This window comes from Copidosoma floridanum, unplaced genomic scaffold (genome assembly GCF_036245765.1).
Source record: "Copidosoma floridanum isolate Cflo_tuat_1 unplaced genomic scaffold, Cflo_Japanese_pri ptg000030l, whole genome shotgun sequence".
NCBI classification, from domain to species: Eukaryota; Metazoa; Arthropoda; class Insecta; order Hymenoptera; family Encyrtidae; genus Copidosoma; species Copidosoma floridanum.
The window spans coordinates 11,104,851-11,128,662 of record NW_028321907.1 but is presented as its reverse complement, the minus strand read 5'-3'; the positions used below and the strand labels follow the sequence as shown (position 1 = coordinate 11,128,662).

General features: G+C 32.5%; 1 protein-coding gene across 1 annotated transcript in view; it reads left to right on the top strand.

Moving 5' to 3' along the window:
- LOC106636772 (synaptotagmin-9) overlaps positions 1–3,501 on the top strand; it is a 32,868-nt gene extending 29,367 nt beyond the window's left edge. Inside the window, exons 5-10 of the mRNA XM_089596745.1 lie at positions 291–445; positions 526–694; positions 868–988; positions 1,063–1,234; positions 1,550–1,744; positions 2,140–3,501. Of these exons, the coding sequence (XP_089452871.1) occupies positions 291–445; positions 526–694; positions 868–988; positions 1,063–1,234; positions 1,550–1,744; positions 2,140–2,143 (816 nt within the window). The 3' untranslated portion in view covers positions 2,144–3,501. The remainder of the gene's footprint in view (positions 1–290; positions 446–525; positions 695–867; positions 989–1,062; positions 1,235–1,549; positions 1,745–2,139) is intronic.
- Positions 3,502–23,812: the final 20,311 nt, after the last annotated feature.

Here is a 23,812-nt window from a genome sequence, read left to right as displayed (position 1 = left end):
ATTCTCGCGAGCAATTTGCATGTAATTATTTTGCGGATAACTATCTTGGTAAGCTTTTGTGATCTCCCAATAGACAAATTCTGTTAATAACTTTATGGCTTCGTAAACTCTACAATGTATCTGGCCTTTGTTAGGGTAACACGCTGTTCATATTAAAATTTACGTGATTTAGCTAATTTATCAAAAATTTTTTTCCAGTTTTGATGAAAATTATGACGCTTGAGACTTTTCTATTTCCCTGATCTACAAAGCATGAACTTAACGAAGAAATGTATGTATATTATTTTCAGGTCTTAGAAGCTCGGAATCTGCCCGTCAAAGATGTTTGTGGAAGTAGCGATCCTTACGTTAAAGTTTACCTTCTGCCTGATAGAAAGAAAAAGTACCAGACGAAAGTGCACAGGAAAAATCTCAACCCAATTTTCAATGAAGCCTTCCTTTTTAAGTAAATTTAACACAATTATGGCATTATTGTAAAATCATTCGATTGATACATGTTTCATGCATTTTATATTTTACTTTCAGTGTACCCTATAATGACATACATGAGAGGTACTTACAATTTTCCGTGTATGATTTCGATCGATTTTCAAGGCATGATCTCATTGGACAAGTCGTGTTGAAGGATTTGATAGACTGCGTCGATTATGAGCATGAAATTGAATATACCATGGACATCATGTGCGCCACTCAGGTGAGAATAGATTCATTACTTACCTCATCAGACTTTTGAAGCAAATAATCAGTTACTTTGAACGTTTTTTGTATACATTTTTAGTCTTGACAATTTGAAGATGAATATTTTAAAACGTGTTTTTCTATTTGTAACTAGTTTGTGATTCGTTACTTTTTTTTTACTCATAATAGGATAAGGTGGACTTGGGAGAACTGATGTTGACCCTCTGCTATCTACCCAGTGCTGGTCGCTTGACCGTAGCCGTCATCAAAGCTAGAAATCTTAAGAAAATGGACATCACAGGATCATCAGGTAAATCTTATGCAATGAGATAACATTCTTATGATATTTTCGGTTCTTCACTAAAATGTACAACACTCCTACAGATCCTTATGTCAAAGTTTACCTGTTGTGCCAAGGCAAGAGAATAAAAAAGAAGAAAACGAGTGTTAAGAAGGGCTGCTTGAATCCCGTGTACAATGAGGCTTTAGTTTTTGATGTGCCAGCTGAAAATATAGAAGACTGCAGTCTCATCATCAAAGTGATAGACTACGACAGGTAAAGTTTTTTTTTATTGTACACTAAAATGCATAGTTTAATCGTGTAGTGTAGATTTTTGCTTTTGATTGAACCCAGATAATGTGTTTTACTTTTTTTCCTTGGTAAACAGCGGTTGAAATTGTTCTTTTTTAAATTATTATCTCCTTCTATACCTTTAAATAAAATAAATAATCAAGAATTCTTTAGATTTTTACCATTTTTTGTAAAAGTTGTAGTGGATTATTTGAAAAAAAAAAAAATAAAATAAATAAATAAATAAATAAATAATTCGTAATATGTTACCTTTTATCAATTCACCTTTGTTACTTCAAGGATCGGAGCGAATGAGTTGATGGGCTGCACCGCGATTGGAGCAAACTCAATTGGAATGGGGAGAGACAAGTGGCTGGAAATGCTTGACAGTCCTCGTAAACATGTGGCACAGTGGTATCCTTTAGCAGAAACTATTACTGGGCACATACCATCGACAGAACAGTTACCAGTAAGCTTAAGCTGCTTAACCAGGAGGTATAAACAAAACTTTAATCACAATACGCTTTTGATAGTTCAAAGAGGTGTTATTTTCGAATAAACTACTCATAACATTGTCTTAATTACATATTAACAAAAATTTTATTTTTGAAACATTTATTTTAAAACAATTAATAACATGAATGTAATGATTCCAAATATTAGCTTGATAATTTTATCCTTAAATAATATAGTTTCTGAAAATTAATTAAATAAATACAATAAATAAATAAACAAAAAATAATTACTACAATGTGTAGCGTTTAGTTTCTTTAATAGTGATAATTGAAAAATTGTACCTCCTACATAATTCAATAACATTTAGGTATTGTTGTTATAAACATTTAACCTTACAGACCTCTGATGTCTTACAAAAAAATTTCTTTTTGCAGATGAAAACATCCATGTGAGATACATCGGTACAAATGATCATTGCAGTTTAGACTTAGTCTAGAAGAAATAGCGAAGTAAATCGAATGAAGTTAACTGAAAGATAAAACTTTACTGAGTGTTTCGAATAATTTTTTAAGAGCACGTTAAGCGTATCAAGAACCTAGTTAAAGGTTCATGGCATCGTCAGTAAGCTCGTACGTTTATAAGTTTGTATGATCACGGTAGCTGCTGCTTTATGAGTTCATGGAGAAAGGCATGCATTCCCATCGTAGAGGAATATTGGTATAACCATTGTTAAATTGAGGTGGTAGACAGCATTCAATTAATCCTAATTTTTCTAAAATTTAGCTCTAGGATTCATAATTTAAAATTATTAAAAATTAAGAAAAACTTAATCAAAGAGCTGAGCTCAAACTTGTTTAATACTGACAGTTTTTTTTTTCATTTGGACATCATAAGCATTCCGTACTAGTATTCAACTTCTTCCCGGGATTTGATTAAAACAATCCACAAGTATCTTTCTTTACATACGTAAAAAAAGGCCTTACTTTGCTATAAAGGATCAGCTAAACGAAAGATGACAGCGAATGAAGTGTAGATAGAATTATCTGGATTTAGTCCTGCTATAGAGTAGAATATACGTGAGAGTATTTATAGCTTAGATATATACATATGAATGGCGCAGAGGCATCCAAAAACATACATAAATATTTGTAATACAAAAAAGAAAACGAAGTTGATTTCTGATTCAGCAAGTAATTTCTCAAACAGAATATTAAAGGTACATGAAATACCATGAAATGGAAGATAGTAAAATTATATCCATTCATGGCAAATAATCGTAATGTATATCCAAAAGTTAGATTATAGTGTATTTAACTAAGATATCGACATATAATGTCACTATTAAATAAAAACATACTACGGATAAAGCATTGACTGCTGAATATCTTGGATTATCATATACTCGTGTTTTTTGCATGAAAAAATAATGCGCGAATTGGATGTGATCAGCAGTTTGTGGTAATAAGTTAAATTCTAGCAAAAAAAAAAATCAGAAAGTTAGTATGGTATTACAGTAAAATGATTGTTGTTAAGATTAATGTCAATAATCGTGTACTTGTGAACGCTTTGTAATATATTAGGCAACCTATTTTTTATCATGAAATTTATACAATATCCATACATTGGTACATTCCTTAAGGCTACAAGTATAATTTTTTTTTAGTGTTTTTCGATGACAAAAATTAAAAAATTGCGTGCTTGTGTAATATACATTCTTTTAATTACTTGATGTAAACAAAATTATATGAATTTTCTACATCACAAAACGCAATAATATCAAGGTCCCTCGCAAAACTGCTGAAAACTATATGTGTATTTATTGATTTTTTTATATCTTACTGCATAGTGCAAGTTATATTAAAATACATCTTTTATATCTTTTTAAAAATATATTAAATATATATATTTATTTTGACAATAACAAAAAGATTGCAAATTAGACTGCAGTTATACAGATTGAAAATTAATTTTCATTTACATAACTATACTCTTCTTTTCTATAGATAAGAACTTAGTTTAATTTACAAGTACAAATATCATTTTGTTTTGTTCAAAAATATCATCATGTAGTTTTCGACCTACATGATATAGTAGTTACACCTAAAAGATGTACTTTAAATATAATTCAAACATCAATAATTACAATGTCAATAAATATAATTATATTTTAACTCTTGCAGTGGACCCAAATAAAAGCTATTAGGTTGCCATGAAGAATATGTAACATACTGGCTCATTTTTTATATCATTAACATATCTATTTATGAGATTGTATGTAAGAAAATCAGTTCTCTTGGATACATAGTTCAGATTTTAAGAAATTTTCTTTCAAAACTATTATTATGAATGGTTATTGATTGAATTTCGTCATAAAAATGACAAGTTCCTAATTATTAAAGATTTACTATATTAGAATGGTTGCAAAGACAATAACAGTGTTGAGATGATTACTTCAATATTAAAAAACAGTTCGAAAAAATGTTCATTGCCTCATATACATTGAGAAATACATAAAACCAAATATATATACTTGCAACAATAACTGATCAGCGTTCTTCTTGTCAGTTTATACATTTACAATTTAACTCTTAATTTTGAAAAAGTTATATTCTCTTATAATACTGCATCATCAAATTTACTCTGAAAATTAAATTAAATTTGTTCAATTGGGTACCCATCGCTGCCATACATATCATTCATTTAATCATAGACATTAATATCTTTCATTGTTTCTTACATGTATATACATTGTTATGAGAAAATGTTAAGATCCATGCTATTATATATTAATAATTCATGTCATACTATTATTGTCAAAATCCTTATACGTCTCAAAGACATGCTTTTTTTCCTAGTATTTACGTATGATCTAGAGCTTCAAACAATTAACATGACATTTTAATACTTTTTAAAAAATCAATAAAATTAATTAACATCAGAATAAATTTTATTAAAATTTAGTAAATTTAAAATTAATCAGTAGTACAGAGCAATGTCCTCATTGTACACCTTTTACTTCCATGGTAAACAAATAACCTTAGTTGAAAAACCCTTTTGTAAAAGGTTATTGATTAATTACTTACTTGTTTATTTATATAATACGCAATTAAAAGATTTTTATCACAGTGTAGTTCTATGAAAAAAAAAAAAAAAAAAAAAAAAAAAAAAAAATGGAAAAATGTAGAATAATTCATCGCCTAATTGGAGAATAATCAAAGCGATGAAAAATTTATATTTAGATAATATAACGGAAAAAGGCAAAAGCCTTCATGTTTGTGATAAATCTTGTCAAAAATATTATACATAAATGAATTTATTTAACGTATCTATGGTAATTACTTGTAATTAATCGTGAAAAATGGAATATTCGAAATTAACCAAAGTATTAATTAGTCAAACAATAGAACTTAAACTAAATGAATTATTGTAAATAATTACATATGCATTTACATGGTATGCTTAACTAATAGCTTTCGTTACTTTCATGAATGTATAAATGCAATTAAATTTGTTTGTACATATATTCATATACCTATATGTTTTTATTTTTTAAACGATTATTTTTGTTCGTTCAGTTTAAATGATTTTAAAGTAAAATGATGGAAACTATGACAAAAAAAATTTATTTAAAATTAGTTTTTTAAAAGTAGTTTTTTTTTTCAAACTAATTCTTACTTTTTTTAGTAAGTATTTGCAAGTTTAACTTTTTAGAATGAAGCTTGTTATTCAAAATGAACAAAAAAAATTTCTTAACTGTTAAAAAAATACATCTGGTTCTAGCTACGAGTTTGCAGAGTAGCGGGTGCTCTTGAGAAACAGGTATTCAGCTTGAAGTTGAAATTAAGTTTTTTTTTTTTTTCATCTTAATATTTTATAGTATTTGTAATGTAATGATTCTTTGGAAGCTATTTAAATGATATAATAAAATTATCTTTTTAAATCCAAACAAAGGTACGAAAAAAGTTTTTTTTTAAAAATAGTATTTTTTTTATAAAATAGTTAAATTAGGACTAGTGTATGATTTGTACTTGAATATGGAAAGGACACAATAATAAAAACTGAATTCATGTGCATTACTTTTATTTCGAGTCTCATATAATATTTACGTTCCATCTCTATTATTTTTATAGTATTATAAAATTTCATGAGAATTTTTTAATACTTAAAATAAAGAGGTATTAAGTGTTCCATTAAAATTTAGTAGATTTTGTAATATAATGTTTACAAAGGATCGATGAGTCCTAAAATATACGTTTATTATGTCACGCAGGTTCGATGGCGAAATGAGAAGATATCTCAAAGATAATAAAAAGTGTCTTTGTTTCTAGTGTGATGTGATTAAAAATACGTTTTAAGCTAAATATGACAAAACAACATACATAAATAGTGGAATCATCTAAAACTATTTTTACTGTGTAAATTATTTTTGACGATGTAAAATGTTTGACTGAAATCGTGTATGTTAGACATAATTATGGAGTCTTTTTTATGTTAAGAACTCCTAAATGTAAATAACAGAAAAAGTAAGAACTCAAAAAGAATATTATACGTTGAATTTATCATTAATTAAAAAATTGTTTTGCGAATAAGATTATGTAACTATTAACTCACTGACATAGTATGAAATCCGGTGTGTTAGTATTAAGTATGAAATCTTAGCTATACTATTTCCTGTCAGATATATAAAATTATACAGAGATAATAAAGGATTTATTGAACAATGAAGTTACAACTCATATCACATGTTTCATTCGTTTTTTCTTAATTTTAGAAAATGCTGTCAAAGCACATATACATTTGTATTTCGGCGTAAGCTAGTCTTCTAAAACTGTCATAGTAACCATTGTATGTTAATTGAAATAAATGAAACATATAAACAGAAGTATTGTTTTGTTAATAATTAAAACAATGTCTTTACTGTAATACATTCACCACTTTTATGGTTGATTTTCCATTTCACCATGGATCACCATGGATCCATTAAAGTGGAAACACAAGAAATTAAACCATCAATTAGAATTTAAACGATGTTCAACTTTCCAATACTCAAGGAATAGTCAATCATGTAATCCCCAAAAATTCAGGAGTTTTCTTTAAACATCTATAATTCTCTTTATTCGCTGAAATAATTTACAATCCAAAGCATTCAGTTAACAGCAGCTTATGAAAATGATTTTCGTTCAAGTAGTAGACTTATCGAGGGAGTATGTTGTAAAATTCAATCATAAAAGTTTTTGTACAGTTGTACCAAGTTTTATGTTAACAATAATCAACATAGTCATGTAAAAAAATTGTTTTACACTACATACTAAAGTTACAGTTTTTACGTTTAATTGTTACGAAACAATTAAATAATTTAAATTAGGTATGATGTTTACGAATTAAGACACGGCTGGTGGACACATAAAGAACTGTTATTTTAACACAGAAATCGTAGGGTACATAGATTTCAATGAAATCTTCTTGACCAGTATTTGATATCTATTATTACTCACAATTAACTACTGTTGGCAAAAGTGACAATTTTAGTTAGTTACTGGAAAAACAGTTTGGTGATTTAAATTTTGTTTATAATTTCATTTATCTGTCTCTTGCCTTGACATATTTGATATGCGTTAATTGATTTTTTTTCTAACTTATAACGTCTTAATAACGGTAATTATTGAAACGTGATTGTTCATAATTGCTTCGGACTCAAATGTTATGTATAAACTGTTGCTAATGTTTTTACATCATACTCACACTTTTACGTATGTACATTTTCACGTTTTAACGTACCGTAGCATTTCAATTTCAAAATTTAAATTAAAAAATGTTCATAGTTATACAAGTTTCGATCAACGTAAAATTTACACTAGTTGTGCAAAACTGTTACATGGTGTTTTAAACATGCATTGGCAAATAATTATTTTTTATTAAATGTAACTTCTAAAAAAAATCAAGACTAGAGTCCAGATAATTTTTTTAGTACTGCATACATAAGGCATTTTCTTATTGCAACAGTGACACGACAATAATACTTATTTGTATGTAATTTTGTAAAAAATAATCATACACAATACCTGAAATTAATGCCAAACTAAAAATGTTTACATTAAGGGTATTTTTTTAAACACCTACATCAAATCTGCGCATTTAGGACAAATAACATAGCGACAAGTTTTAATAATTGTATGATTAAAAAGTTTCTTCAGGAGTTGCAAATATTATAAGCTTAGGACCTAGCAAATTCGTTATGTCGACACCACAAAAAATGCGAGCCCAGTAATCAATAACTCTAAAGGCTCGTTAGAATCTCCCCCTCATCTGAACATACTTGTTTATTTGTAAATTTCAAAGATCTTTCACTTAGTTTTTAGGCGTACCTACCACTTGAAACAATAAATTGGTTACCGGTGTTATATGAGGAACAAAAAACAAAAAAATTTATTTCAGCATATTTTCTTAGCTGCTGGAGAGCTGAAGATTTACACGTGAACTTCAGTGTACACAACGAGAAAAAAAAAGTGAATAGAAGAAAGGCATTGGACGGATCGATAAGTTACCACCGCCATCGTGGTAATAGTCATCCAGGCGATGCCGCCGTTGGCTCGCAAATATCCAAGCCGTTTCTCAGCCAAGTAGAAATTAAACCACTTGCTGCTGCAGAAAAAAAAATAAAGAGAGACAGAGAGAGAAATGCATGTGTTCGAGGATTAATGTAGTGCACCACTGCGGTAGCTGGCCTCCTTTTCCGACCACCTCGAACGAGCTATTACATCACCCGAGCTTCCTCCGCCTGTATAACTTTGAGCCACAAGCGTTGTAATCCCTTCCTTGCACTGCAGGCTGTTGACATTACTGTTTTAGATGCCAAGACTTTAGAAAAAGTGTACATGGCTGACTTTGTATGCACACCTGCAAAGCTAAACTAGACGACATCGCATGTGGCCAGGAGTTGTCGTTACGTGTGTAACCTTCTCTTAACAAAGACAAAGACGACCGAATCGACGAAATTTTGCCTTAGAACTTTAAAAGCAGTAAGTTATGCACGGATGGGTAGGAAGTTTTAACAAAAAGAGAGAGTAAACGGAATTGGGGTTAATGGGATGTTGGTATTTATCTTCAAGATATTATTTAAAATTTTAACTGATCTAAAAATAAGAGATTCTTCATTTTATGTTGTCTCTTTAAAATCAAACCAAATTGCAGGTTTCAACGAAACATCGGTAGGTACGGTTTGTCGGTATTGATTTTGATACGTGAAATCAATTTTGTTAAAATAAGGGTATTGCATCAAAAACAAGTTTTTTGTTTCTATTGGGGTCCTAAAGTTTTGGAGTAGAAGTAAATACGTCATGATTGTTGAAAATTAATGACAACGGTGGTTTGATGACCTAATAATTCACGTAACGAAATACATAATTTTTTTCGTGCAAAATTCTTATCGTGAAAGTGTGCATTGGTCAGAAAAAACAATAAATCATACTCACAATAAATTATTTCATCACCTTTATGTAATTTTTCATGTTTGAATGATTTCTATTTTTGTCTTTGCAATTAGCTGAAACCTGTGACATTGTTATTGAATGTTACTATAAAACAAGATACTTCTTTCCTATTTCATATGTTAATTTTGCGATTTTTTCGGAAGATTTCTTTCTATTGCTACAAATTTTATTCTTTCTACGAAAAGTACCAAAACTGCACATAGCCCGCCCCCTAAAATAAGAATTAGAAGAGGCAAAACATCTACCACATCGACAGAGGTCCAATCATTATCGACCTAAAAATGGTAAGAAAAAGTAAGTTATTTCATTGTTTATAACGTGAATGTATGTACATAAAACTAACTCTAGCTGGTTGCAAAAATGATTGGGCTACAAAGGCTTTTTGAAGTATACCACTGTCCCTCATCAAAGCAATACTAGAAACGATAATTGTTATTAGACATAGCCTGTCAGGCAAAAAAGCCTGTTTATGTTATATAGATATTTAAACTTTAGCTATTATTTGGATATAAAATACACTTTTGTTAAGGTAACGAAAAAATCAATAAATTTACAAAAAAAAAAAAAAAAAAAAAATCAGTGCAAGCTGCCAGCACTTACTTGTAATCAATAAGACGACGAAATGGGCTATTTATTTGCACTCCCATGGCAAGGGTACACTGTTTTATTACATCCAAAGACTTAAGTATGCAGGGAACTTGATTTTTCAATACAGAGAAATAGTTATCTAAAATCATCAAGGCGTACTTGTCTCTCGAACATATACTGTTCAAACCTTCTAAGTAATCGTGTGGCCAATTCTCCTCGTTATCCAAAATACTAAAAAAAATTGTCTTCACTGTAGGATCCGTCGAAGTCTACGGCGAGAGAAAAAAAAAGTTAGAACAAGAGATTCATTTTACTAATGTTACCACTGCAACTTGATACATTTGTGATCTAATGTACCACTGATGACAAAGGTACAATATTAAACCTGAAAGAATCTGTAGTCTGCTGAATCCCTGAGTCCGATTAATTTGTAAGATCCGTCCTTGAGTAGGCCTCCCGTCGATTGAAAGGGCGCATTGTACACTTTGACTGCTAAAAAACTGATGAGAGTGGCTGAGTATGACGCCAAAATGACCACACCAGCAGCATAAACGGTAAAGTGGATTATTCGTAGAGAGTCAATTTTCACTAAATCATGAGCTGGAAGAGACAAAAAAAGGTTTCTTGGCAACACCATTATATAATGGGTAAAATTCATAATCATCCTTATCACCTTGAACGCACACAGCTCCAAGCATGTTGAGAAAAATGCGAGAAAATGTAAAATCTACGTTCTCCTGTTTCCCAAAGGCCCGTTGGATTAACAATACCTTGCAGCAGACTACAGCCAATACACTTGCCAAGATCAAAAATAATGCCAAGCTCACCCAAACGCCAAGGGAAAAAGGTTTAAAGTACGCTGTCCACTTGGTAGCCTCGTTGTGGGACCTTTTTATGACGATTCGATATCTATAGGGATTCATTTACAATTTGTCATGAAAGCAAATAGTTGTAATATTCTTCGACTTGTCAAAACAGAATTTCAAAATCTCTAACCAAGCATTTCTAATCACTCACTTGGAAGTAAAAATTGGAGTCGTAAAGTCTATTGCGTTGAGTCGATCGAAGTTCATAATCAATGCGTTAGCCACGAGGTCGGCTTCATACTTGTTAAGCGAGCCGATGACTCCAGTCCACGATCCATTTGACTCTTGGTGGCCTATACTGTCGTATTCACTGTATGTTATCCTGCGCATAAGCGTCCATCATTAAACTAACAAATAGATGGTTCAGTTTATTTTAACATGCTTGAGGTAATATATAATAATACTCTTCATACTTTAACTACCGTCCAAATTTCGATTAAATTTGGCTCACCCCCATGTATTACTGTGAAAATGACTCAGTCAAAATTTGGTTAGCCTACACGGTATGAAATAAAAGGTATTAAAGTTTTTATGTTAATGTGCTTAACGTAGGTGCTTATGGAAAATCGCAGTAAAATTCAACTGTCCAAAGAAACTATACTGTACGGATTTTAATACAAAATTGGTGGAACAGAAATTGAAGGTATACTTTACTCGTTTCAGATTTATGATTCGGAAGTGTAAGAAAAGAGAGAAATGATTATCTGCGTTAATGATAATTCCATGAAAACGTTCTTAGAGGATTGAGAGTTCATTTGTGTGGCACTGTACCAAGAGTATTACCTTAGCTTGAAAATCTTCGATTTAAAAACTTACGTGCAATTTAGGGTTTTTTCGAGATTTTCAACCACTACTCCAAAAAAACCTTTGATTCCCGTCATTTTGCCAGTAGCATCACTTTGAATAAACGAAAGTGGTGGATCCTTCAATGAAATAACAAAATACCGACTATTACAATTCATGACGATAGATAATAACGTAATGTGAGAGTATAACAGTGCATTATTTTAAGAAATACTACGATTTTGTCTCCCTGAATCAAAAAATTTTTAAATAAAAAACAAAAGATAACAAAAACATAGATAGATAAAGAGATAAAGAATCACAAATCTCAGAAAAATGACAAAATATAAAAATAATAATACAATTTACGTATGTTTACGACGGTATTGCTATTAGTTGCATTCAAAAAAACAAAACAGGTCAGTTAAAAAAGCTTATTGTGTCTATATATACGTACAAAAAATGTTATAATATTTTTCTGTGCTTTCAAAGCAATCACAACTCAGGTTTCCAATTTAATAATTTCTAACTTTTAGGGAAAACCGAGTAACATGATAAAATATTATTGTATTAATACACAAAGACTGGAAAAATATTTTCTACAAAAATATAAATATTTCTAAATACTATAAAATTGAAAAATACCTCAACTGAGGCAACTCGAATCAGTTGTCCCCGAAGATCGTTTCTGCGCTGATAGACAGATAAGTTAGTTACACTCAATCCATCGTCCACGGTCCAAGTTCCAAAGTGTTGTTTTATCAATTCCCCATCCTTGGTAATTCTATAAATCTCATTGAGTTTTAAGCTCTTGTTGTCTGCAATTTTTCTTACAACAATAAAAATGCAGTCCAAAGGTACGTAAACTTTCGAAAAAAATGCTGCTTCGTCTGTTTGTTTGTCAAAAAAAATTATCCATTGCATGTAGGTCATCGGGATCCACGAAGATATACTCTGAGTGCGTAAAACACATCAATAATCAGATAGATAATAATTATGACAATCTTCTCTACTTCATAATACACACGTGCACATTTGAAATTATTCTATCCGTGCAATGTGTTTACCAAGAAAAATACACATTTGTTAAAATTTCAAGTGGTGCATGGTTAAGTAATATTTTGATACGTACATTTGAAAAATATTGCCTCATTTCTTCGGAATCGTTGATGAGCACAATTAAGGAATTTATTAACGTAGAATCGTAATCATTGACCTTAAATAAAAAGAGCACGAGAAATAATAAAGTAGTATGATGTATGTATAACGTCATGCAATGATCCTCCAAATATAAAATTTTCTCTTAGCCTTACATACAATGCTAAAGAGAAATACAGAAACATTTAAATGCCGTTTTAGCATATGGAGATGAATTTTTAAGTAATGGTTTTTACTTTTTTTTTAAAAGTCTTGATATCATAAGCAAAAGTTCGAACATGAAGCCTCGCAACGTAAACCACAATTGACAGAAGCTGCTCAGTTTTGTGAAGACCTTAAAATAAATTTTGAAATTATTAATTATATTGTTAATACTCAGTTAAAATAACTATGATGAGAACAAAGTTATTGTTATTTAGAAAATAATAAATCTAAAACAATCCATAACTAGAAGTTTCGCTCGTGTACAGAAATATAACTGAAGTAATGTTGAACATATTGCAAACGTCTTCAATAAATCGCTTGTAAAGATGCAATTCGATCACTAGTTGAGCATCTATGCTACGGTTGGCATTAGCAATTAGCCACAAAATTATCACCATAATTGGAAACTTCAATGGACAGCTAGATCGCTCTGTCATTATTTAATGCACGTCACTTAAAACGGTAGGACCTAATCTCTTTTACTTGTCGTAGTATACTTATGAATTTGAGAAAATGTTTCCTTCTTGAATGCAAAGTCCTCCAGCTACTGTACTACTATTTCAACCATATGAATAGTACAATGAAAAATAATAATCAAGCAAGTGACAGTGCAACACTAAGAACATTGCACACAATATATGTTTCAGTGTGTAATTTAGATTCATATTTAATTCAAACGGAAAAATTCTGCTATCACTTATGCAAATCAATTGTTAAATATGATAAGGGCTCAAAATTAATATAAACGTACATAAATGAATATGATAATACCAATATCCATGGATTTCATTCAAAATGCACTATATGCATCTCAATGAAAAATTAAGATAGCTTGTGGTAAAAAATATTGAAACAGAAATGGGTAGTTTGCCGGTATTTGCACGCTAGGAAACCATTTAATATTTACGTTACCTTCTGAAATCTGAAAAAATACTTAGTATACAAAAACTGATGACATAGAATAGGTAGGGTAAAAAAAAATTTAGTAGGCTTTTCTAATGAATTCGTGCATGCATTATTTGAGAATTGTTCGATTAGAGAAACTGAAAAATAATATTAAATGAAAAACTCGTTAGATGCTCTACTTTTATTTTCTGTTCTAGAAACGCGGAAAACCCATGGATATATCATAATAAAATTGCATGTAGAACTTTGCAACGTAAGCTTGGGTACACTTTTCACTTTGGAGCGTTGTCACGATTTGTGATGTATAAAAATTCGACGTAATACGATATCAATCTAACCTCTTTATTATTTATTTCAACGAAAATTATTCCTCAAACCTACATAACTATATTATAGCACATAGCGTGTCGTGATGAAAAAAATCTCGTGATGCAGCATTTTCTATCTGATAATCTGTGTAATAGGCACGAACGTACTACAAGACATGAAAGAAATATAATACAACGTGTCATTAGTAGAAAACTAAATAATTTATATGATACCGTAATCATAATCATAACCATAGTTATTTTAAAAGTAAGGTGGGTACTTGATATCGTTGCATCCATGTAATATTTATTGATTACTACAATAATACGTGTAAAGCATATATAAAGATTGAATAATCTAAACAACTCTTAGAGTAATTTTTTTTTAATACGAAAAATGTCTCACAAATTTCCGAAAATTCCTTTATCATTTAAGAAGGTTAAAAATGTGAAAAGCATATAATTAAACAGATTTGCTTTTTTAACATGGAGTCTTTTAAAGAGTTACTTGACAATAAATCTTTTGCCTATAAATTTTTATACAATCAGCAAGCGAGTTTTTGGTAAAATTATAGTTATTCGTTAAAGAGTTCTTTATAAATACATATACATGGAACACCAATTTTGACATCTGTAAAAAAAGTTATTAAAAAAGGTTTTTTTAAGTGAATATAACTTGTCAATTTCCTTCAAATCATATTGTATTTAAGTGATAAATTTCTTTTACACTCTATAAGAGTTATTTAATGCACTCTGCTAAATCACGTGATAATCTTAAATAAATTAATCGTGTACTGACGAGGTAAACTTTGATCAAAACTGTATACTTCTAATGCGTATGAAAACATGTTAAAATGTTTTTTTTTAACTATAGAAAAAACAGTTGAAGTTTTTTTAGAAATGGATAAGGCAGAAACTATGCTTAGTATGATAAATTATTAGAATATATATTATTTTACAAAAAAATGTTGTTTGTACAATGGTTTATTTTTGTAAAACCCCACAAGATTTATCGAAAAAATCCATCTCGTTAAATCTTTCAAAATATGGCTATTCAAAAAAAGAAACTATCCATTCAGTAGTCAAAAATCTTTTTTTATAATACAAAACGATGTTTTTTACTAAACAAAATATTATAATCGAAATAAAGGTGTAAAAAGCATTACAATATTATCGTCAATTCCAATGTATTTTTTATCAAAATTCTCAGAGATATCATGCAACCCTTTGGAATAATAAACGTCATGGTGAGAGGAAGCTTTCAATTAAAAAAATCCTCCACTGCTCTTCATAGCCTATTATATGTGCAGCAAGTCGCTCAAATAAAAAAAAAAAAAAATCAATTCAGCTTTCAATTGCCGTTTGTTTGGGAAACTCAATGCTAACGAATCAGGCAAAAAAAAATTTGAAATTCAGAGACGAGTGGTGGCTTTTCACTGAGGGAAAAGGAGGTTCAGCACAAGCTAAACCAAAAACAGGCCGAGGAGGAAGAGGGAAAACCAGGTCATTATTTTACGGGTCGTTCGTTTCACGTGTGTGTGTAGATGTATGCGTTTACTTGGCTGATAAACTTCTTCAAGAGAAATGATACTTTTAAAACAGTGAATCGCTTGTCAGGCCATGCAATTTAGTTAAATTAAGGACTGATTTAAATGAAAGCACTAGTGTTACTTATCAGTAAATCAAATAGTTTTAAATAGTATATTTTTTATTGACATAATTGGAATGCTATGCAAAAAAATTTGACTTTTCTGAAAAAATATTATCCTCAATGTTATGTTAATAAAATAACAGATTTTAAGGGAACCATTATTTCTACTTCTGAGTACGAATATATGTGATTGACTATTAGTTAGACCAAAATATGTCAACGATCCCGACCGATGCCAAGGTTTTCAATTAAAAATGATCAACGAAAAAACATATTTAAAATACCTCCAATGCGTCAAAATTGATTCATAGTTGATTTATTCAAAAATAACGTCTGAGAAAAATGAAATTTTTTTTTATTCCAACTACTTAACAAAAAGCAACATCTTTGAAACACACTTTAAATTTTCATGTCATTGTTGTGAAGAAATTTTTGTCCAAGTTTCGCGAACCTCCCTGTCCTTGTATACAAGTATGAAAATCCGTTACAAATTGAACACTAAATTACGTTTAGTTACGAGACTCGTATACTCTCTATTACCCAACAAAACTATGCCACTCGCCGTACGGTATATAATTTTGATTTTCCAAACGGTTGCACGAAACAAGTAGGACAAACTATTCTGTGCGTGCATGATTCTCCGTGCTCGCGAGGCTAAATTTGATTCATACCGAGATTTCATTTTATTTTCCTCACGCCATAACCAACCCAAACTCAACACGAGAATGTACACAAAAAAACAAAAGTTAGAGTAGGAACGTGAGTTAAGAAAAAACGCAATCAACATTCACGCCAACTTCAGCATATATGTATACTCCCTGGCTATCTCCACCCCTGTGTAACAGTAACAGGAACAAATCGTGCCTACGCGTTTTTCTAAGGGCTCGTGTGAAAACAAGACGTCAACCACTTGTGCCACTCGTGTCAAAGTCGGTCTGAGAGATCCGTGTGCTCGCGCTTACGTAACCCTCTTTTCCTTCCAAACGAAAACAAAAAAGGGAGAGAAATAAGATCGAGATCTAGGAGTGGTGGCCGAGGAGGGGGGGAATAAGAGCCGATCCATATTTCACCTCCATCCCTCTCTCTCTCTCTTTGTCTTAGTATGTACACACATGTAACGCGGCGTTATGCGGTTGCAAAAGTTCGTGTGTGCTGAGCGCGAGAGAGGGATACAGTACAGGGTGCAAAGGACGACCGGCGCGCACCGGCACATTACCGTTTACCCATAGCGAGTTTCTATATTTAGAACGACGTGGAGGCTCATTTATAGCTGCAGCAAGTGTGTACGTGTGTGTGTGTGTGTGTGTGTGTGTACATTCATGAGGGACGGGCACGCGACGCGCTGCCGCAGTCGTTGACCCTGTACCATGCCTAACTGGGTCTGACGCTACGTAGTTGTTACTACTGCTGCAGGTGCTCTGTTACTGCGGCGCGCACGCAATCCCTGGTGGTAGCTTATTGCGCTGACCCGCGACGACAACGGGGTTATTGCCTGCGCCTAGCTAGCCTCCGACTTCCTTCCGGCCCTTTTTTCTCCCCCGTTTGTACACATCACGTGTGTATACCTTCCAGTATTTGTACCTTATAGATCACCACGTGAAAAATGGAGGCGCAATGGGTAACCAATGGCAGCACACGAGTATACGATTACCATCCTGGAGCTCTGTGATTTAAACCCAGGACCAACGACTTGGGTTTATTTTGGGGTTTTCGTTGTGACGCGCATTCATCGCGAATGGTGTGTTGGGGTGCGAAGGGGCACAAACGGCACCTATACATTATACCCACGTTAGGCGTTTCGGATATTTATCGCGCAATTTAAACCTAAATGAGTTTGATAACGTTTCGGGTGAGGATATATTTTTAGAACTCTATAGCTCGATGCGGGTGTTTTTCTTTTTTTTTTTTTTTCTTCTTTTTGCTTCAGGGTGTATTCGTTACCACCGATGCGTGTATTAATCTTGGGTGCTTAAAGTTTTTAACCGAGCAAACACACGAGCTCGCAAGTTATTCATTTGACAGTTATAGCGATGGGAAGGAAGCATATACATGTACAATATTGCGTTACAAATGAGTGTACATACCAGCAGCGTGGCCTGACGCGCCCCAAAAAAACAAGCTGGGGCAAAGTAAGCAAACATACCGAAGAGGGGTTGGAAGATGAAAAGACACTAAAGCTAATGTGAAACTCGCGGGAGCTAGTACTGTACCTACAACTGTAGGAAACGGAAATTGCACGGGAGGGGGGCTTCCGTCACGGCTTCCTGCGTCTCTCGTTTCAACTTTCTGTGATGAGTGCAATACGCTGGGATGCTTGGTTCTTCGTTATTTAATATTTGATCAAGCTTGGTAAATATAAAAACTATCTGGTGCATCATTATCTGTAAATACGCTTGAGTACGTAGATAAATCCAGGAGATAAGAGACTGTGTATACTTTTATTACGAACAAGCCGTATGTGATTGACAAGCGATGGTTCAGTCAATAATGATCAGCAGTAGTGTACTTGTAACGAGCTATGAGTAAAAACATTTGGTGATTATAAACTTTGTAATCAGTATATTTTTTTTTCTCCACCTACTGATTTTTGGTGCGTGAATTAACTCATAAGAACTGTATTTTTTTTGTTTTTTTTGTTTTTTTGTTTTTTATCGTCACCAAAAGTTACCCGCCCATCAAAAGCACATATCGACTCGCCAACAATTTTTTAAAACGTAAACGTAAGACATAAACATACAAAGCTAATAATTCCGATGATCAATTCACTCAAACCAAATGGAATGAGCGCAATCGTTATCGAAGTGTAAACAAGTTGAGGTGTATGTAGCTTAAAAAAAAAAAAAAGAAAGAAAATACATTTTCGTACAGGACTACGCTTTTATAACTATAAACGTATTTGATGCACTGGTCAAAAAAGAAAAAATACTTTACGATTATCGTAGCGATTTTTGATAGCATTTTGTTTTAGCGTTTTTCACTTAATGACACTGACGTATGAATTAAAACTTGCCCTTAATCCATTAAGGTGTTTTTTAATTGAAATTTTTTTGGACGAAAATCAAATTGAATGTGTTTTTATTGAGACCAACAAGACGACAAATATTCTAGTCCAACAGCGGCAATTATTCCGAAAACAGGAATTTCAACCTGGTCTAATACTCCCTTTTGAGTTTGAGACTCCCATGGTACTTTTGAGCTGATGCGACAAAAATGACAAAGTAAAAGATGAAAGAGGAAAGGGGATGGGAGTTCCTTTACCTGAAAATTAGATTCAATGTATCGTCTCGAAAGGCTGACCCCCGAGGGATGTTACTGGCAACGGGGCACTTCTACTTAAGCTGCAGATCGACGGCTGCGAGACCTGCGGGAAAAATCTTTTTACCTGTGGCCGTGCACGTGAGCCCAAAGGACGACCTGCTCTTCTGCTTCTAAATGTAATGCTCCCGAGAGAAGGACTAATGGAGGATATAAGAAAGATGCAGCCCTTTCGGCTATTTTTACCCCTCCTCTGATGTCTCTCGGCTCCGTTCTGATATGCTCTGGTTGTCTTCTTTCTCTTCATCTCCCTTTTCTTTTTACGGAGTACTTTAAAAGTGGCTACCTCGTTGGCAAATATATCGATCGTCAGCCCACTTTCGTACTCCATCCAGAAGCTATTGAACCCTACCCTCAGCCCCATTACTTCGGCGGGAGAACTTTATTTTCGATTCATCGATTGGTCTGCAGTGCATCGACTGAGACGCGATTTTACGGTCACAGGCGCAGGTATGGGAGGTGCCTGGAATGGAAACTTCGTTTTCAATTCTTTTTCATTGGTTTATTTATCTTTATTTCATCGGTCATTCAAATTTTAAAATAACACATTTCAGCTTTTCAAGAATTTTCTTACAGAATACGTAACTATCTTTTTGTCAAAAATTCATCATCAGAATCTATACGATACATTATAGGAAGATTGCACACTAATCTACTTAAGTTTTTAAACATTATTTTTTTCCGCTTTTTGTCAAGATCTTATTGTGAAAGATTATGTAGGGCATATCACTTGCATCATCCATTTATATTGCTCATTACAAGCCAGGAAGTATGTCTTATTGCAGTATTCAGATCTAATGAGTGCTATCATTGCAAGAGATATCCTCCCTACTTTGTTTAGTAAATTTTTTTTTTTTTTTTTTTTTTTTTTTTTAACTCAGTATGATTCTCAGAATTGATTCGCAATGAATTTTTAATTTTAAAAAATGTGAGTTCGTTTTCACAATCTACAAAAACTGGTAGCACTCAGCAAATCTAAAAGTACTATTACATTCGGATCACTTTTATTCATTTCCACTGTTATTAGCATTTGATAAAAAAATAAATATCGCTTTTAATTCTTAGCCAGTTGTACTTTTATTGTGAATTACAACATAAAAAAGTAGTTGAATGAGGAGGTTCTTTCCACAGCTCCTTTGCCTAAGGCGCATGTCGGATACCGATTGGAATTTTTGTTCCCTCATGGAAGAAGTTATCTTGCGACACAGGGTGCCCTGCTGAGTCCACCCCAGCTCGTTCTGGGTGAATTCGATATAGGTTGGGGTAAGGTGAGGTGAGTAATAAAGAAAGTCAAAGATGTATTATAATGGAGTTAGGATCAGCATCAGTCACCCAGAAGTGGTAGAAGGTGCCCATAAAAATAACTAAATTGGTACATAAAGGTAAAGAAAACTCAATAAAACAGAAAGTACCAGAATAAATTAATAAATCCGTGCGGGCTGGACAGTTTAAAAAGACGATAATACAGCTCGTGAAATAATAATCGTGGCTGCTTTTCATTACTCCAATTTAATTCGTGTGACTCTAGGTATGTGTATCATAGTGTTTTTCACATCTTTTTATTGGGCTCCATAAACGTGGTCACGTTTTAATCCTCTGAAAATATAAACTTGAATGTCGTTATTTGCTTTAATTTATGCGATCGTGAAACTGCTGGAGAAATAAAATTATACACCCATAAAGTTGAATCATAGGTGTTTTTTTCTTTAAATATAATTTTACTATACTTTTCAATACACAATAATTATATCACGAGTGGTAAGTATTTTTTTTTTTAAATGTAATGTTCCATACAACCAAAAAGGTATTCTAAATATTGTCAAAATCAAAGCTCCCGTGAATAAAGGCCTGGATGTGTTTGATTTTCCAAAAGCTTCCAGCACAATCGTACAAAAAGCACCTTTTAATTGGAGATCTTCTTTCGACGAGGGCACGCAAGACAGCAGTAGCAGCAGTAACCCGCTATTACGAAAAGTGTCAGGGTACTCGAGCCCAATACTTGAAAACGTCCTGAATTTCAATTTTCAAGCACGCACTTGACCTCATACATAAGCACACACCACGCGAACTGCAACGCTGCACACACAACGAAAATCTATATCTGCACGAAACGATTTTGCGAATGAAAACCCTGGATCAGTCGAAACAATTGAACTCGATTGCCATCTCCTGTAGAAAAAAAAGTTTTCTGGCATAGAGCCTCGAGCAGAATTCGTTGAATTTTTCCTTCCCAGTACACGTACACGCTCACTGCCAAACTGTCCGAAAGTCCTCTCCCACCTTCGGATCCTCGATCAATGTGACACCCACTCGAGCTACACCACCTCGCTAGATTATCGAAATCCTCTCTCGGGAAATATTACTCGCTTCTTTTTTTTTTTCTTCCTCTCTGTAGTTCCCTTTTTTTTTATCTGTCCTTCGTGTTTCGCCACCTACCTCGGATGAGCTTAAACGCCGAGATAAAAAAAAGATCCGAGAGCTGCGGAAACGTGTGAGGGTTCTTGGCACGTGAGCAAATACCAGAGAGAAGAAGTAAAAAGAAAAAGGTGCAAAGCGTACGGGGAAATTTTACGGCGAAGATGAAGGGTCATGGGAAAAGGAAAGTACTTCGGTGTCATTTGCGCTGTGAACTGATTGGATGATACGAGTGCCGATATATCGGTATGGTACGCGGCGTCCAACGGGTTTTGATTTTCGCGGACCTTGGAAAATTAATAGATAAAAAATGGTGACATTGAAGTACCGTCTTATTGCGGCTCGTAAAATAAATACAAACATTGATGCAAGTAGACTAAGGTTGCAGTGATTTAAAATTAGAGCGCTGCAATTAGTACGAGAAATAGATGAATCAAAGAATTGATAAGATAAGGAATCAGAAATAGCTCGCATGAAGCAGATACGTGGCCTGGGAGTGTTTGTTGAATGACGTTTCGTAAGCACACTGCTGTAGTATGATGTAACTTTGTTACTTTGTTAGTTTCAAAATTATCTTTTCGAGCTGTAAGACTCTTTTGCTACACTTGTTCTGCATTTGTGTGTATTTATTACGTGTATATGTTTGCAAAATTCTACATTCTTGCACGTGAATTAAAATTTTAGTTGAAGAGTTTTATATTATAATTATGTGTATGAAACGATCCAGAATAAAGAAGATGTATTTCAAACATGACTTTAAAATTACAAAAGTAGAAACATGAGAAAATGAAACTCTGTTTAAACAGCACATATTTGTAGAGCAGAAGTATTATTTATTTAAGCTGGTGTGATGTTTTTCATTTTCAATATTGCGTACTTTGCAGTGCAGTGCTGTGAAAAGAGACCGATGCTGTAGAAATCTGAAAAAATATCAAAACACTGCCATGACAATTGCTGTTTACCAAATATACTTTTTTTTATTGCTCGTTCTGTGAAATAAATGTCATCAGCAAATTAAAACTTTTTCTATATCCATATGAATACTCTGCAAATACAGAATATGTAATTCTTAGAAATAACAATCTTTATGTTTTGAGATTTTGATAGTAAAAAAAAAAAAAATTATAAATTACCGCACTTCGTGGATCATACGACAAAATATTGTCATAGTATTACACTTTAAAATGTCCCAAATTTTTCAAAGCCTTACATATATTTTAACGAATCAAAAGTCAAACAAATTTTTAATTTCCTTATTAAGATATATAATTCAGGGAGTTACAAAAATCTAAATAATTTTAGAAATTATTATTTGCTGATATCTAGAGTAACATTAAAAAGAAAGCACCTAAAAATCTTAAATCTTTTCTATGCTTGAAGCGGCAAAAGTTCTTGTTTTAATGAATGAAGAACTCTCTAATAAATGTCAACAAATAAAAAATAAATTTAAAGGATCAAAAAATCTTCTTTGGACGTATCAATAACGTAGTAAAAACATTCTGCTTCATGCTCAGAAATAAATTTTTCCTCTTACTCCCAGGCGTAGACAAGAAAAATCGATATATGTGAACGGTTCATCTTTTCTCACAAAGAACAGGACTTTTGGCGAACGAATGTGCCGCAGTGAAAACAGCCATTTAGCGGGAAGAAGGAGCACGTCGTAGAGTATCCCAATTAAGGAAGTAGCTCTGGAAATGTTTTCTCGTTGGCACAGGTGACAGAGTTCGTGGAAACTTCCAAGAGGGCAACTAAGTATACTGATACCGTCTGAAGAGCCATCGTCGGCTGGATAAATATAGGAGACAGTAGATGCGCAGAAGGAAAAGTAAAAAAACAAGAAAAGGCATTACTGACTGTAAGTTAATGTCCTAAAGTATCCGATGTTTTGCAAATGACATAAATTATTACTAATTAAATGGACTTTTGCAATGTCAACAGCTTAGTTTAAAACTTTTTTTAATTGTAACAAGACTTTAGAAAAAATTTTAATCGTCAAGTCTACTAGCTCAAAGTCAATTAGGTTAAATAACAAGTCTCTACTTTCCTTTATCTTGTAATAATAAATCCCAGTTTTGCCATAAGACTGTGCTCAATTTACGTTCTTATGGTAAAACTTTTTAGCATAACAGAAATTACCTAGACTCATGTAGGGCGTTAAAATTAGGGCATTGAAGAGCAATGAGTCATAAAAGAAATAAATCTGATATATTTATTGTTCAGGCATGTATTATCATATACCTATGATACATAAAATAGTTGGTACCTACCAAAATGCATTTAAGACTGATAAGTACATCCTAAGTTTCAGGTATCAGATATGTTGTCTAGATACGTTAGGCAGCTAACACACGATAACAATAACTTATGTCAATGGAACTAAAAATTTTGAAATTTTTCTTGCGTATTTTGTAAAGGTGAGAAAG